The sequence below is a fragment of the Bufo gargarizans genome, chromosome 2, assembly GCF_014858855.1.
Source record: "Bufo gargarizans isolate SCDJY-AF-19 chromosome 2, ASM1485885v1, whole genome shotgun sequence".
Classification (NCBI taxonomy): Eukaryota; Metazoa; Chordata; class Amphibia; order Anura; family Bufonidae; genus Bufo; species Bufo gargarizans.
In genome coordinates, this window is record NC_058081.1 from 359,065,068 (window position 1) to 359,080,803 (window position 15,736).

Below are 15,736 nucleotides of genomic sequence, written 5' to 3' on the forward strand. Positions count from 1 at the left end.
GTTAATAACGCATTGCATCTGCAAGCAAGTGCGGATGCAATGCGTTTTTCACTGATGGTTGCTAGGAGATGTTGTTTGTAAACATTCAGTTTTTTATCACGCGCGTGAAAACTGCATCAAAACGCATTGCATCCGCGCGGAAAAAACTGAACAACTAAACGCAATTGCAGCCAAAACTGACTGAACTTGCTTGCAAAATGGTGCGAGTTTAACTGAACGCACCCTGAACGCATCCGGACCAAATCTGTCACGCTCGTGTGAACTCAGCCTTAGGCCTCTTTCACACGAGCGTCATGTTTTTTGTCCGGATGCGTTCAGGGTACGCTCAGGGAAAATCGTGCGTTTTTGCCTGCGAGTGCTTCAGTTTTGCATACGATTGTGTCACATTGTTGCGTTTTTCACGCGTGTGTGACATGCGGATGGCATGCGTTTTTCACGCGCGTGAACAAAACCTGAACTATTCTCTTTATTCACCTTTTTAATACCAACAGATATATAAACCCCCAGCATAGATTATTTTAATGAAATGTCATATTTTTTTGATTTTAATTGCTTGTGTTTTTTTAATTTTTTATTTATAGGCTCAATATGTAATGTTTTTTGCCTATGGACCTAAAATTTAATAGAATTTGTATATGAAGAAAGGTTTTATCAAATCCAAAATGTCCAATCAATGTTAATTTTTTTTTGGTTTGCATCTATTTATATGTTTGTGTGTAAATCATTTAAAAATATTTTTTAGATAATTACGTGTATGTAGTTTATATTAATTATTAATAAAATAGTACAATTATTAAAGTGTTATATGTGTGTGTGATACCAAAATTTTAATATTTAATGTGTTTAATAAAGAGAAAAAACAATAAATTAGCAGAAAATAAAACTCAGTTTATTTTAACAACAGAGTTTTTTTTTTTGGTTGCATATGTAAAACATTTTCAAACGTAAAAGAGAAAAACAATCAAGTCATTACAAATTGAGAAACCGGCTAGGTGAAAAAGGGGGAGGCTGAAATTGTTGCCCATGGTAGGTTGGTTGGGCAAGTGCTCCAGATAGCTGAGAGGGGCCAGCTACTGTGGATGATGGGCCAGGCTGCCCATATGAGCGATTTAGGGGCCCATAATTGTGCCTATTTTGTGTCATTTGTTGGTGCACCTGTGGACCCTGAATGTGGCGGGGACCAGACATGTAGACATTGCTGCGCCAACTTTCTAGCGCAGCAAAAAAGTCCCAAGGCTGATTTGGTGGCGTGGCAGCCTCCAGAACTATCCCAATAGCAGATTGGGTTCTAAATATACGTTCTGGAGGCAGACTCCGCAAGAAAGGGGCTAGGCTTCTAACATAAAGATCAAAATGATCTTCCGGGGGATGTGTAACTGCCTCAGCAGGACGCAGTGTTCTGCGGCGGCGGACACGTGATGGCAAACTTGGGGGGGGCCCAGCGGAGTCTGGGGGTTGAGAGCAGGTGGAGGTAGTCAGCCCTTCACCACTTTGTTCAGGACCTTCACATGCCGGAGGCTCCTCATTGCATGTCCTGGAGTCTTCAGCACTACTGTGTTCAGGCTCCTCCTCAAGGTTGGCTTCCGTTCTTTAAAAAAACAAAAAAAGATCAATTAATATATGACCTTACCAATATGTACCCAAAGAAATATTATAATATTACTAGCATCAGCAAATTACTTTGCCAAAGTAACACTGGTTTAAACAGGACCGATCAACACTCCGAACATGTGTTCTTTCATTACTTCATGTATTACCCATTTAATAGTATATCTGGAACTTCTATTGTGAAATGCTCAAAGTTGTGCCATTCCTTTAATATGTGAAAAAGAGAATTTATGAATGAATTGCTATTATCATTGGGGTTGTGTACATGCACACCTAAACATGGCAGCACTGATTGGATAGAATGAGTGTGTGCAGATACACCACCACTACTTGGTAACACCCCTCTGTACCCTTTAATAATTATTTAAGTGTAAAATAGCTATTTAAAGGGGTTCTGCTGTTATTTCAAACTGATTATCTATCCTTTGTATAGATCATCACCATCTGATCAGAGGGGGTCTTACACCCAGGAACACCGCCGATCAGATGCTGAGGATCTATACAATAGATATATCATCATTTTTTTAAAACTGCAGATACTAGAAGGAATAATAAAGCAACGACACTACATAAAGAGTTATAAGAATATATGCTCTATAATTTTGATGACATGGGGAACACAAAAAGCTAATTTAAACGCCAGGTCAGGAGTACTGACAGGTCATGTTTAATGAAGCAACATATTACATATGTCGTCATGCAGCTACATTATGGAACTTAGAAGTGCTATAGATGGCCTTTGCAAATAATCCAATTGCACTTGCAATATTTTCAGATTGCTTGCTAGGGCCAACTATGACATTTCTAATTCACACATTGGGACAAATTACATTACCCACATAGTGCACATACAGTGTGTACTGATAAATAGGTTGTCTTCATTGGTTATAATTTACTTACGGACACTGCTCTATTAATGGCCGCAGGAACATCAATTGGTCCTTATACCGGTATGGCCTTTTCCTCGAAGTGCCGGAGCCACTGCATCCTTGCAGAATTCCCTTACGGAATTGGTCCCGGCAGCTCCTCCAGCGACTCTTTACTTCAGAAACTTGCAATAAAAATGGAAATAAAAAAAAAATTACCACAAAATAACAAATTGCAGAGGATACATGCCATGTGCTATGCTAAAAGGGAGGACAGATATAATCACACATGTATACATTATCCAATTTTTACTTACCAAGCCTCTCTCGTCTGTGGGCATTCCTACTGTCCCAAACTGTGGAAAAAATTTCTTTCGCAATTTCGGTCCAAGCGTCTTCTTTCTTGTAACGGTCCAGATATTCATCAGACCTACTATCCCAAATACATGGCCACTCCTTCACCATGCTGATTAATTTGAGGACATCCATGTCTTTTGGGGCCTTTGGCATCTTTACTTTGGCTCCGCAAGAGAAGTCTCACAAGTAAATACCTCTCCCCTGCAGTGCCTGCAGACTGACACCTTTGAAGTTCACTTCCTGTCTTTCAAATCCATTCCCTGTTGCTAAGTTACTTGCGTTTACAACGCAACGCAACGCAACAATCTGGATGCAATGCGTTTTTCCCTGAAGCTCCATTCACTTCTATGGGGCCTGCGTTGCGTGAGAAACGCACAAAAGAGAGCATGCTGCGATTTTCACGCAACGCACAAGTGATGCGTGAAAAACAACGCTCATGTGCACAGCCCCATAGAAATGAATGGGTCAGGATTCAGTGCGGGTGCAGTGCGTTCACCTCCCGCATCGCACCCGCGCGGAAAACTCGCTCGTGTGAAAGGGGCCTTATGGTAACACAGATTAAAAAAATGCCCCAAAGGTATTCATAGCCTTTTTTTATCATTGCATTTTACTCGTTTTGGGCTAAAGTAATTTGTTAAATTGGTCTTTATTGCAAAAAAAATGTCAATAGTTTTGTTCTACAGCCTTCACTTTAAGTGTATCTGCAGAATTTGTTTGTGCTTTACAATAAGTCCATAAGAGAGATGTTTTTATCTGTCGCCATTATCTCTGAACTCCTGACAGCTTATATACACTCATTTAAAGGGCATTTGTAATCATATTTGTTATCAGCAATGCGGGCACATATTAACATGGAACCAAAACAGATGCCTTCTGCTGCCAAGCGCACATGCAACAGGTCAGCCATAGGTACAGAACTGCTGACAGATGCCCATTAAGCCCTCTACTTATCAAACTGCTAAGAATTTAGCTATAATAAGGTCCCTTTCACATGAGCGAGTTTTCCACGCGGGTGCAATGCGTGACGTGAACGCATAGCACCCGCACTGAATCCTGACCCATTCATTTCAATGGGTCTGTGTACATAAACATTTTTTCTCACCCATCAGTTCTGCGTTGCGTGAAAATCGCAGCATGTTCTATATTCTGCGTTTTTCACGCAGCCCTGTCCCAATAGAAGTGAATGGGGCTGCGTGAAAAAGGCATTGCATCCGCAAGCAAGTGCGGGTGAGATGCGTTTTTCACTGATGGTTGCTAAGAGATGTTGTTTGTAAACCTTCAGTTTTTTATCACGCGCATGAAAAACGCATCAAAACGCATTGCACCCGCGCGGAAAAAACGGAACAACTAAACGCAATCGCAGACAAAACTGACTGAACTTGCTTGCTGAGCATCCTGAGCCAATCCGTCACGCCTGTGTGAACCCAGCCTAAGGCCCCTTTCACACGAGCGAGTATTCCGCGCGGGTGCGATGCGTGAGTTGAACGCATTGCACCCGCACTGAATCCTGACCCATTCATTTCTATGGGGCTGTTCACATGAGCGGTGATTTTCACGCATCACTTATGCGTTGCATGAAAATCGCAGCATGCTCCTCTTTGTGCGTTGCGGTGCGATAATCCACGCAACGCAGGCCCCATAGAAGTGAATGGGGTTGCGTGAAAATCGCAAGCATCCGCAAGCAAGTGCGGATGCGGTGCGATTTTCACGCATGGGTTCTAGGTGACAGTCTATTCACTGTATTATTTTCCCTTATAACATGGTTATAAGGGAAAATAATAGCATTCTGACTACAGAATGCTTAGTACAATAGTGCTGTAAGGGTTAAAAAAATAAAAAAGTTAACTCACCTTATCCTCTTGTTTGCGTAGTTCGTTCCCGGTCTGTTCTTTGCTAGCTGTGGGCTTGGGCTAAAGGACCTTTGATGACGTCAGATCACATGCTCATTCACCATGGTGATGGACCATGTGATTGGAGCATGTGATCTGACGTCATCAAAGGTCCTTTAGCCCAAGCCCAGAGCTAGCAAAGAACAGACCGGGAACTAACTACACGAACAAGAGGATAAGGTGAGTTAACTTTTTTATTTTTTTAACCCTTCCAGCACTATTATACTATGTATTCTGTAGTCAGAATGCTATTATTTTCCCTTATAACCATGTTATAAGGGAAAATAATACAATCTACAGAACATCAATCCCAAGCCCGAACTTCTGTGAAGAAGTTCGGGTTTGGGTACCAAACATGCGCGATTTTTCTCACGCGAGTGCAAAACGCATGACAATGTTTTGCACTCGCGCGGGAAAATTGTGCATTTTACCGCAACGCACCCGGCTCTTATCCAGGCAAAAAACATGACGCCCGTGTGAAAGAGGCCTAAGTGTTTATGAGCTGTCAGGAAAGAACAGATAAGGGCTACAAATTGAAACGTCAGAGCAGCCCCCTGACAGATTTACTGTATAGCTGAAAGAAATTGTCTGCAGATACACAGTGAAGGCTACAGAACAAAAACTGGGAACATTTTTAAATAAATCAAAACAAATATATATTTAGCCCACAATAAGTAAAATGCAATGATAAAAAATTGTCAAAGGTGTCCATAGGCTTTAAGAAAACTAAATTCACATGATAAATTCCTCCCATAGTATACCGGGTGATATGGTGGTGTTCTGTGCATCACTGCTGCAGAAATACATAGGATAGATTCATCAAAGTATATTTTTGCGTGCAGTTTATTGCCTTCGTATACAACTACTGCACCGCTTTTACAGATTCTAATAGAGCAGCAGCATTTCCAAGTCTCATACGTTTTCCTATCTTTGAGAAACATACGATACAGAGGAACTATTGGGCTCGGGATTATGTCATTTTTGATAATTTGATGTAGTATATTGATATAAAAACTGTGTGCAAGGACTTTTAGAAAAATTCTGCATGTCCTCCACCCTCTGACAAAGCAGCTCCAACCTTCTTGTGATATGTTCACAACACAACACCCATGGTGTTACTGAACCAAGCATTGATCACCATTGATCTAAATCTAGAATCTATAGACCTCCAGATCAGAAGGAACCAGTTATTACTGCCATAAGACAGTCAATAGAAAATGCCATTTAGGCACCGTGCCCATCTCCATATTACAGATCTGCTTTGTACTAAGCTGTAATAGGGCTCCTATGTTTGTGTCTTGGGCCTTTGCCTCAACATGCCTCTGATTTCACGTGGAGTCATTCCAAGGTTATTCTCTTAGATTCTATACAAACCCAACAGAAAGAAATGTGCCACGATGGATCAGATGACGTGCCTACACTATAAAGCATTGCCAGTATACATATGGCACCCAATAAAGCCTGCATTGTGGTAGGTGGAAGCTATAAGTGTCCTACACGGCAGTGCAGTGGCTCAGTAGTTAGCACTGGTGTCTTGCAGTGCTGGGGTCCTAGGTTCAAGTCCATCATCTGCATGGAGTTTGTATGTTCTCCCCGTGTTTGTGTGGGTTTTCTCTGGGTTCTCCTGTTTCCTCCCACATTTCAGAGACATACTGATCGGGAACTTAGATTGTGAGCCCCATTGGGGACAGTTAGATGCCAATGTCTGTAAAGCACTGAGGAAGATAGTAGCGCTATATAAATGCATACAATAAATACACACAGCAGAACCTGTGTTGCCACATTGGCACTGTATTATGGAAGTTTTCCGCCCTAGAGGCCAAATTTTTTCACTCTATGGAATCAGACATATAGAAGGTACCGTAGTGCACCATAGCAGTTTTGAGGCCGTTAGACATAGGTGTGCAAGAATCCTTAATCTGAACATAGCAAGATTGTCCACCAAGAAAGTTCAGTTGCCAAGACCTTAAATGGATTATGCTATAATGATAAATTAAGCAATGTTGCTTACATGACTGGATCGGTTTGACGGTACATTTTTATTTTCCTGTTATCACTACATTTTTTCCTGCGTTATTAGCGTTGCTGACTGTATACCTAAAATATTGTATCTTTTTTCATTGCAGATTGTGAGTGTTGGGAAACATGTGAAAGGCTATCATTACATTATTGCAAACCTAGTAAGTATTTGCGTTCATTAATTTGCTCTGAGAGCCTATTTATTTTCATTTTCCTGCTCCAATTGGGGCAAAATCAGTGGGGGGAAAAAATAGCGCATTGATTTGGTCTCTGCTCATCAAGCATCTGATTAAACTCTAATCAAGAGAGCATTTATCATCATCATTATGCAAATACTGTGCACCGATTCTGTGTCGAAGGCCTACTTATTGGTAGAAAATTAGCTCCTGGCAAATGTAACGTATCGAAAGATCTTTTTTTCCTCTTACACTTACGCAGAGATTCACAATTTACCCTGCTCGGCAAGAGGTTTGCGCTTTATTGCAGCTGCAAAAATGGGAGTTAGTGGGAAGAAAATTGTCAACAGACTAATAAAATAACCAAAAAGTTACAAAATATAGTCCTCTGCCACCAGAGATCAGAGAGTGGCAGGGAGCTGCATACAGATCCTAATCTTTGTGTGTAATGCCCATATCCTTCCTTTTCAAGGTCTCCAACAGTACTACAGTATAAAAAAATTAGGCTGAATTCACACTTCAGTTATTTGATCAGTTATTTTCATCAGTTATTCTGAGCCAAAACCAGGAGCGAAGCCTACTCAGAGATAAGACATAATGGAAAGATATTCACCTGTTCTGTGTTTATGACCCGCAGCCTAGTTTTCGCCTAGTAACTGACCAAATAACTGAAGTGTGACTGTATCATTAAACAGTCTAATGATAATGAGATTACTCTGCTGACCATGTCCAAGCCTACACAGCAAAGCTGAAAAGCAAATTGCAGATCACACAGAAAGTGTCAGCCTGTTGCCTAGTTTGCTCCAGTGGCCAGCGTGAAAACTAATGATTCAAGATTTTTTACATAAATATTTGCATCATTAAAAAAAAAAACTATTACTACCTGTTTTTGAAATTAAAAAAAACTTATATATAAAATGATATTATATATTATAATAAAAATCTAGTTTAAATACTATATCCTTTTTCTGCTATACATTCCTTTTCAAAAATAAATTGCACATTCATGGAGGTTCCCACCCAGTTGCTATATGCCAGAGGGTGCACAACCTGCGGCCCTCAATACCATTCTATGCGGCCCCCAGCCATCTGGTAGCAGACATGTATGTGTCTTGTGGCTGCTCACCTGAATCTTTCATGTATTGTCCCATTAGATGGGAGGACTAGAAGTGTAACTAAACATTTATAATAATATATACTGTAAGTTCCATAATACCATAAACATAGTATTTCACTTGATAATACCCCTTTTCGTCCCTTGGAATTGGTTCAGGTTGACAATGTGGCCCCCGACCAGAAAAGGTTGTGCACCCCTGCTCTATGCTGTGTTGATCTAGTACACCAGGCAGGCATGCCTATATACTGTCATTTAGTTTGCATATAAAAGACTGTATAAATGCCAAGTGTGCAGCAATCTTTTGTCACTCTGATTGGCTGCGAAACCTTTAAACTAGGTGACATTTATAGAACATTTTTACTTGAAAAACAGCATTTTCATGGTTGTGAGTTGTGCATTTGAAGAGAATTGACAGCGTCTACAGATGCCATAAAATACAGTCATAGAGGTGGACTGAGTGGTTGAGCAACGTAAAAGTATTCAAAGACCAAACACTTGAAATGTCCATCAGACGTGTCTGCCACCTCATGAAAATATATTCGAGATTGCGCAAATCGGCACTAATGATGCGCATATTTTTGGCGCAATACATGCAACTTCACATTTTATCAGGTCTGAGTAGATATCACTGATAGTGATTAAGTATTGTTGTGACATCACAGCACTGTGTCTGTAGCCTGTATGTATGGACAGCAGAGAAACAGTAATTCCTATCACACTACCTAACACCCTGCACTGGAACCTAACAGCTACATTATATCACTATATAACCTACACTGACTATCTGTATTATATATATGAGCTAACTAACTATCTAATGTAATTGGATAAGGAATAGGATCCAGATGAAAGCACAGAGCACAGCAATGTCACTGCTCTCTCTCTCAGAACTGCAAAAAAACAGCAGAAATGGCTGCTGGGGAGGTTCTTATATAGTAAGGGGTAGGCAACTTTCCTATCGGTTGCTAGGGATGTTACTAATCTCAGACAAAGATATTGCAGCCTTCTCATTGGCCCACAAGCAAGAAGCAGTGAGGGTATCGATGAAAAAAAAAATCTAGAATATTTGCGATTCCGAATATATAGCACTATATTCTAGATATACGCAATAAAAATTCGCGATTAGTATATTCGCGTTCAACACTAGTGGTGACTATGAGAACCATGCTTTATGTTGGTTTTTTAGCCCATTATTAATAAAAATGATCTACTGGCTTGTGCTAATGTCTGCTTAGTATTCCAAATGTTCGCTTTTGCTAAACAAGTGTGAAGTACATTTAAAAAATCCGGCAATGATAAAGCTGATCTGTCAGAATAATAAGTCCAGCTATATTTAGAGCATTTTACTTTTTGTGGAGACCTTGATTGCTTTATTTCCATGTATTGTAGAGGGGGTAATTCTGTAAAAAAATAAAAATATTTGAATTGCAGATCCAGTATCCTCAAGTGGAATGTAATGTTCTTTGTTTTGATTATTTTCTTATAAATCACGGTTCCTTAGGAGGCAGGCTATTTTCAGTTTCTGCCGTATTCACTTAAAGCCTGTCCTAATGAGACTAAAACAACTCATGTTCCAACACAAGGTCTATGTAATTTTCACACAGTACAGTGTCGAACCAGCGGCAATGCTTTGGCCTTCATACAATGTGATACTGCAGTGTCCTGACATCACATCAGATTAACTGGTAACAGCAGCAGTAGAGGTGTGAGCAGATTTTAAGGGAGCCAGTGACCCTTCCAGTCCACTCCCAATGAGCTCCGTGTGAAGTTGGCAGTAAGATTTAGATAGTCGAGTTAAAACATACCACAGCCAATCAGATCATGGAACTGATGACATCACAAGAAATTTGAGCAAATCTTGTGACAGGGTGAGACCTGTCACTCGTTATGTTAGTGACTACAGGGTTGCATATGACCATGAAGTGGGATGAGGCATCACTGGTGGGCTCGCCACCTGTTATGTAGACACAGAAATATCTAGCAGAGGCAGATTTGGCATTTCTGGAAAGTTATCCTTGTCCCTCCTCCCAGATTGCTCCACTAAGCTCCACCACTGTTGGCTAGCTAGTTCTTCTAGTGCTCTAAAGCTGGGAAACCCTTGGCCCCTGTGAAAATGAACTGGCTGCACAGTTGGTATTTCCACTCCTATCTGGGGCCCCAAGAATTTGCTTGGTTTGTGTTTTGGTTAAAGTCCACCATTGACCCCTTGTATGCTATGTGTTGGTGTAGGGTATACATGAATGTCCACAGTATGCTATATGCTGGTATAGGGTTTAAAGGAATGTTGGAACGCTCTACACACATACACTATCCCATCAGGTATTAATTTAATCAGATCTTTTTCTTGATACTTGGGTTCACAAAGACAATTACCTTTTATAGAATTTGGCAGCAGGATTGTCCTGACAAGCTAATCTACCGGTGATTAGATCAGCTGAGACATTACTGGAGATATCCAATTTGGACTTTCAACCGTTATTTGTGCTGGCAAAACCTGATGGCTCTTAAGAAATTCAGCTTTAAGAGCATACATTCTCCTACCTGCATAATGTAATTCCATCCGAAAGACAGAGATACACAGACAGGACTCAGACGGAATGGGATCATTGTGTTCCATCAGATAAGATACCCAAGACAGCACTTAGTCAATAGAGAAATCACTCACACACAGTGCCTACTCACCTGCCTGGCCCAAAGGTTAAACTGAAGCTGCCACTGATTTAGAGATTAACGTCCAGAAGGAAGTGTAGCTCTGCTATGTAGGAACCGTAGTGATTGCTGCGCTACCAGATGAAGGAAACAGGTTCCTCAATTTCCGTTACCTGTCACATTGTCCCAGCATTATTCTTCTTGGTGTAACTTCACATAATCATAATGGACATAATCACAATGCCTCTCATAAGGTCACCATACTCATCTACTGCCACTGTCGTCATTTGTGATCTGATTGGCTATGGGTTGTTTATTCCCAAACTGTGAGGTTACTGGATCAACACACTACTGTGAGGTGTTCTACTTGATCAACACACTGCTGTGAGGTCTTCTACTAGATCAACACAGTGCTGTGAGGTCTTCTGCTACAGCAAAACACTACTGTGAGGTCTTCTACTACATAAAAAAACTGCAGTGAGGTCTTCTACTAGATCAGCACACTGCAGTGAGGCCTTCCACTAGATCAGCACACTGCAGGGAGGTCTTCTACTAGATCAGCACACTGCAGTGAGGTCTTCCACTAAATCAGCACACTGCGGTTAGGTCTTCTACTACATCAAAACACTGCAGTGAGGTCTTTTACTAGATCAGCACACTGCTGTGAGGTCTTCTACTACATCAAAAAAATGCAATGAGGTATTCTACTAAATTAGCACACTGCTGTGAGGTCTTTTACTAGATCAGCACACTGCAGTGAGGTCTTCTACTAGATCAGCACACTGCTGTGAGGTGTTCTACTAGATCAGCACACTGCAGTGAGGTCTTCTACTAGATCAGCACACTGCAGTGAGGGGTTCTACTAGATCAGCACACTGCTGTGAGGTGCTCTACTAGATCAGCACACTGCTGTGAGGTGTTCTACTAGATCAGCACATTGCTGTGAGGTGCTCTACTAGATCAGCACACTGCTGTGAGGTGTTCTACTAGATCAGCACACTGCTGTGAGGTGTTCTACTAGATCAGGCATGTCTAAAGTGCGGCCCTCCAGCTGTTGCAAAACTACAACTCCCAGCATGCCTAGATAGCTTACAGCTATAAGGGCATGCTGGGAATTGTAGTTTTGCAACAGCTGGAGGGCCGCAGTTTGGACATGCCTGTACTAGATCAACACACTGTTCTGAGGTGTTCTACTAGATCAGCACGCTGCTGTGAGGTGTTCTACTAGATCAGCACGCTGCTGTGAGGTGTTCTACTAGATCAGCACACTGCTGTGAGGTGTTCTACTAGATCAGCACACTGCTGTGAGGTGTTCTACTAGATCAGCACACTGCTGTGAGGTGTTCTACTAGATCAGCACGCTGCTGTGAGGTGTTCTACTAGATCAGCACGCTGCTGTGAGGTGTTCTACTAGATCAGCACGCTGCTGTGAGGTGTTCTACTAGATCAGCACGCTGTTGTGAGGTGTTCTACTAGATCAGCACGCTGCTGTGAGGTGTTCTACTAGATCAGCACGCTGCTGTGAGGTGTTCTACTAGATAAGCACACTGCTGTGAGGTCAAGAATAACACACATCATCCACTGCTGCCCTCATGACCTGCTTGCCTACAGGGTGTTTTCTTTTCCACCAATTTCATGACACAACCCTTATTGCATACAGTTCTATTACCACTAACACAATCACAAGTGTACAGTACACTGCCTCCTTCAGGAGCAGCACACTCCTCTTCTGCTGCTGTAACCAGTCTCATTGGTTACAGGATTTTTTATCGTCATCCAATGTAAATGAGATACAGCCTCTTAAATCAACATTCACCTTTTGACACTGCAATTGTAAGATGTCATACAGTCCTCACTAACAATCATTTAAGTAAATGAGTCACTGCCTCCTGTAAGATCAACACACTCCTCCCCTGCTGCAGTAATTACGGTATTCTGAGTGGCTACAGAATCTTCTTTCCTCAACCACATTAAATCATACGGTGTATAAAAAAAAAGTGCTAAGACCCTAATTGGACACATGAAAAATGGAAAAGTTTGCACACATACTACTAGTGTACATAGAACAGTTAAAAAACACTGCTTCTGGAAAGGTTAAAAACTTGCATGTGTATAGAAGTCAATAGGACTACAATGATTCTCCTACAGAGATGAGTGAATTTCTTGAAACTAGTTACAGGTTCAAACATTTTGGGCCTTGGTTGTGCCTGCTACCTCTGCACCTGCTACAGCTACGTCTCTTGTCCATGGTCCTCTCTCTAGAGAGCATTATATTCCTATTTGTAGATTTGTGTAATGGTTGGCGTTTTAGTTGTATACATTAGATGGGTTTATTCTGTCATTTTAATATATATGGTACTTTTATTTATTTATTTTTGCCGACATCAAACGTTTTTTTTTTTTGTGAAAATACTTAATATTATTTATTTTTTCTGTTTAGGGAATTAAGGACATTTCGCTTGACAGGTTTATGCATGGAGGAGCCAATGTAACAGGATTCCAGCTGGTGGATTTCAATACCCCAATAGTAACTGAATTAATGCAGCGATGGAAGACGTTGGACCAGCGGGAATATCCAGGATCAGAAACTCCACCAAAGGTAGTAGATGTTTCCGGTCCTAAATCTATAGAACACCATTCCCATAATATACTGGCAGCGGGTCTGTGTTTTAGGGTACAGTATGTGTCACGCAAGATTTCATTGGTGTCACAGTGCAACACAGCTTTTGCACAACGCATGACCTGCGACACAGCCAAATCACAGTCCTAAGATAGCAAGTTGCAGACAAGTTGTGCAAATTTTTGTGTCCCGCAACTACCGTATTCTGCATCACAGAGCGATGCTAATGTCTGTAAAGCGCTGCAGAATATGTCAGCGCTATATAAGTGCATAAAATAAATAAATGTGCAGTTAGTAAGGGAAGAATGCATTACTTTTGGCATTATTTCTGTGCTGTGACATCACTGATGCATTTCTGTACATCACCATGCATATTATCATGCTACTGTGATATCACTGTTCGGCTTATTGCTGTGACATCACTGTGCACATTATGCCTGTGCTGTGACATCACTGTGAGCCTTATTGCTATGCTGTGACATTACTGTGCTCAGTATTCCACCATTGAGACATCACTGTATGCATTAAGAAAACCAATATAACCTTAAAGAGGACCTTTCACCGATTATGACATTGTGAATTAAGAATACAGACATGGAGAGCGGCGCCCGGGGATCTCACTGCACTTACTATTATCCCTGGGCGCCGCTCCGTTCTCCCGCTATGCCCTCCGGTATCTTCGCTCACTAAGTTATAGTAGGCGGAGATTTCAGTCACTAAGTTATAGTAGGCGGAGTCTGCCCTTGTTCTGCTGTAGCGCTGGCCAATCGCAGCGCAGAGCTCACAGCCTGGGAGGTTATTTTCTCCCAGGCTGTGAGCTCTGCAATGCGATTGGCCAGCGCTACAGCAGAACAAGGGCAGCACTCCACTTGACACCATCAGCACTGCGGACCCCACGAACCGCCGAAGCTTGGTGGAGGTCTGGCCGTCTCCTACCCACCCTGGCCCTATGACAAGGCTCCAGGCTCCAGTGGGTGAACCTGTCCTAAATGCAGAGACAGGAACAAGCTCTTACTCAGGGGAGTATTGTGATATAGCAATCCCCAAGAGTGTAGTTATCGCATTCCCCAAACATGAGCCAAAACTTCATGAAGGTATAAAAGCAGCCTCTGTTTATTTGGACACACAAGCATTGATTTATACACATCTTCCAACAAGGTTAACACCCACAGGGTTTTGTAAAAACAGCCAATAACCACGTACAATACACTCAGACACTCCCACACAAAATCCTCCCCTCTGCCCGTGATAGAATTACCTCACACTGGGTTGATGCAATCATCACAGACAGGCAAATACACAATATCCTCTGTCCTGGAGACAACCGAGAAGTAATTCAATTATCTCTCAGAACAAAGGACATCGCCAATACACACAGAGAGACAATGGAACAGACCTCCCTACTCAACGTATACAATGTCCCACCCTTTTCAATACACATAGACATTTAACATCCCACAATGGCATGAATTAGACCAGGGGTTCAAGTTAGTCCAAGTCCTTTGTGAACAAATGAGGCCTGGCTGATGAGAGGGCCCATAATCCTGGGGCAAGAGGCTGGTAAACAGGCCCCTCCAAAACCCAGTGGCGAGGTTGGTTTCCCCACATAAAGTATGATTTCATTTATTTTATTTTATTTTATTTTACATTGTAATATCAATGTCAGATGCGGCGATCAGCTATGAACGCAGCATCTGAGGGGTACAATGACGAGAGGCAGCGCAATCGCTGCTCCCAGTCACTGCACCCACTACTTACCAAGAAACGCGCTTCGTGATGAAGTAATTCATCAGGAAGCAATTTTTTGGGTAAAATTCAGTGAAGCAGCCAATTCGAATTTTTGAATACTTTGCTCATCACTAGTAGCCATGGTAGTGTGGGGCACCATTTAGAGTTTTGCTCTGGAGCCCCGTGGATCCTTGTTATGCCAATGCCGGGATAGATACAATTACGAAATAGCTCCTTATTTTTTTCCCATCCCTGGCCATCTTTTCTTTCACATTTCATCATCTGCTTTGAATTCCCAGGGCGGCTCATAATTGCCGGTTCGTAGGTTTTAATACCAGGAGGTCATGAATTCAGCTTGACCCTGGCCATTGATTATTTATTAGGGAGCCTCCACAAGTGCTTCCTGACCAGGAATACGCTTTGATGGGAGCCACACTGCGCGCTCTGGTATTATCATCTCATTCATTGTTGACCCAGTTCAGATATTCAATTACAGCGCAGACCTCGGAGCTCCGGGAGCGACGGGATGTACGTTATCGCCTTACAGAGAGAAATTGGTCAAATTACAGCCTACAGCTCAGAGGTTCACCGCGGCCGAGTCTACATCATCATCTCCTGCATTATATGAAGAAATACAATGTGCGCTTCCACCCTTTTTTTTCTGGCTCGTCCTATGCAAACAAGTCTCAGGACGCCATTTTGCGGTT

General features: G+C 41.9%; 1 protein-coding gene across 1 annotated transcript in view; it reads left to right on the forward strand.

The window, feature by feature from the left end:
• LOC122925899 (glutamate receptor 4) overlaps positions 1-15,736 on the forward strand; it is a 162,982-nt gene that overhangs the window by 32,667 nt on the left and 114,579 nt on the right. Inside the window, exons 3-4 of the mRNA XM_044277244.1 lie at positions 6,847-6,900; positions 13,122-13,280. Coding sequence (XP_044133179.1) covers positions 6,847-6,900; positions 13,122-13,280 — 213 coding nt within the window. The remainder of the gene's footprint in view (positions 1-6,846; positions 6,901-13,121; positions 13,281-15,736) is intronic.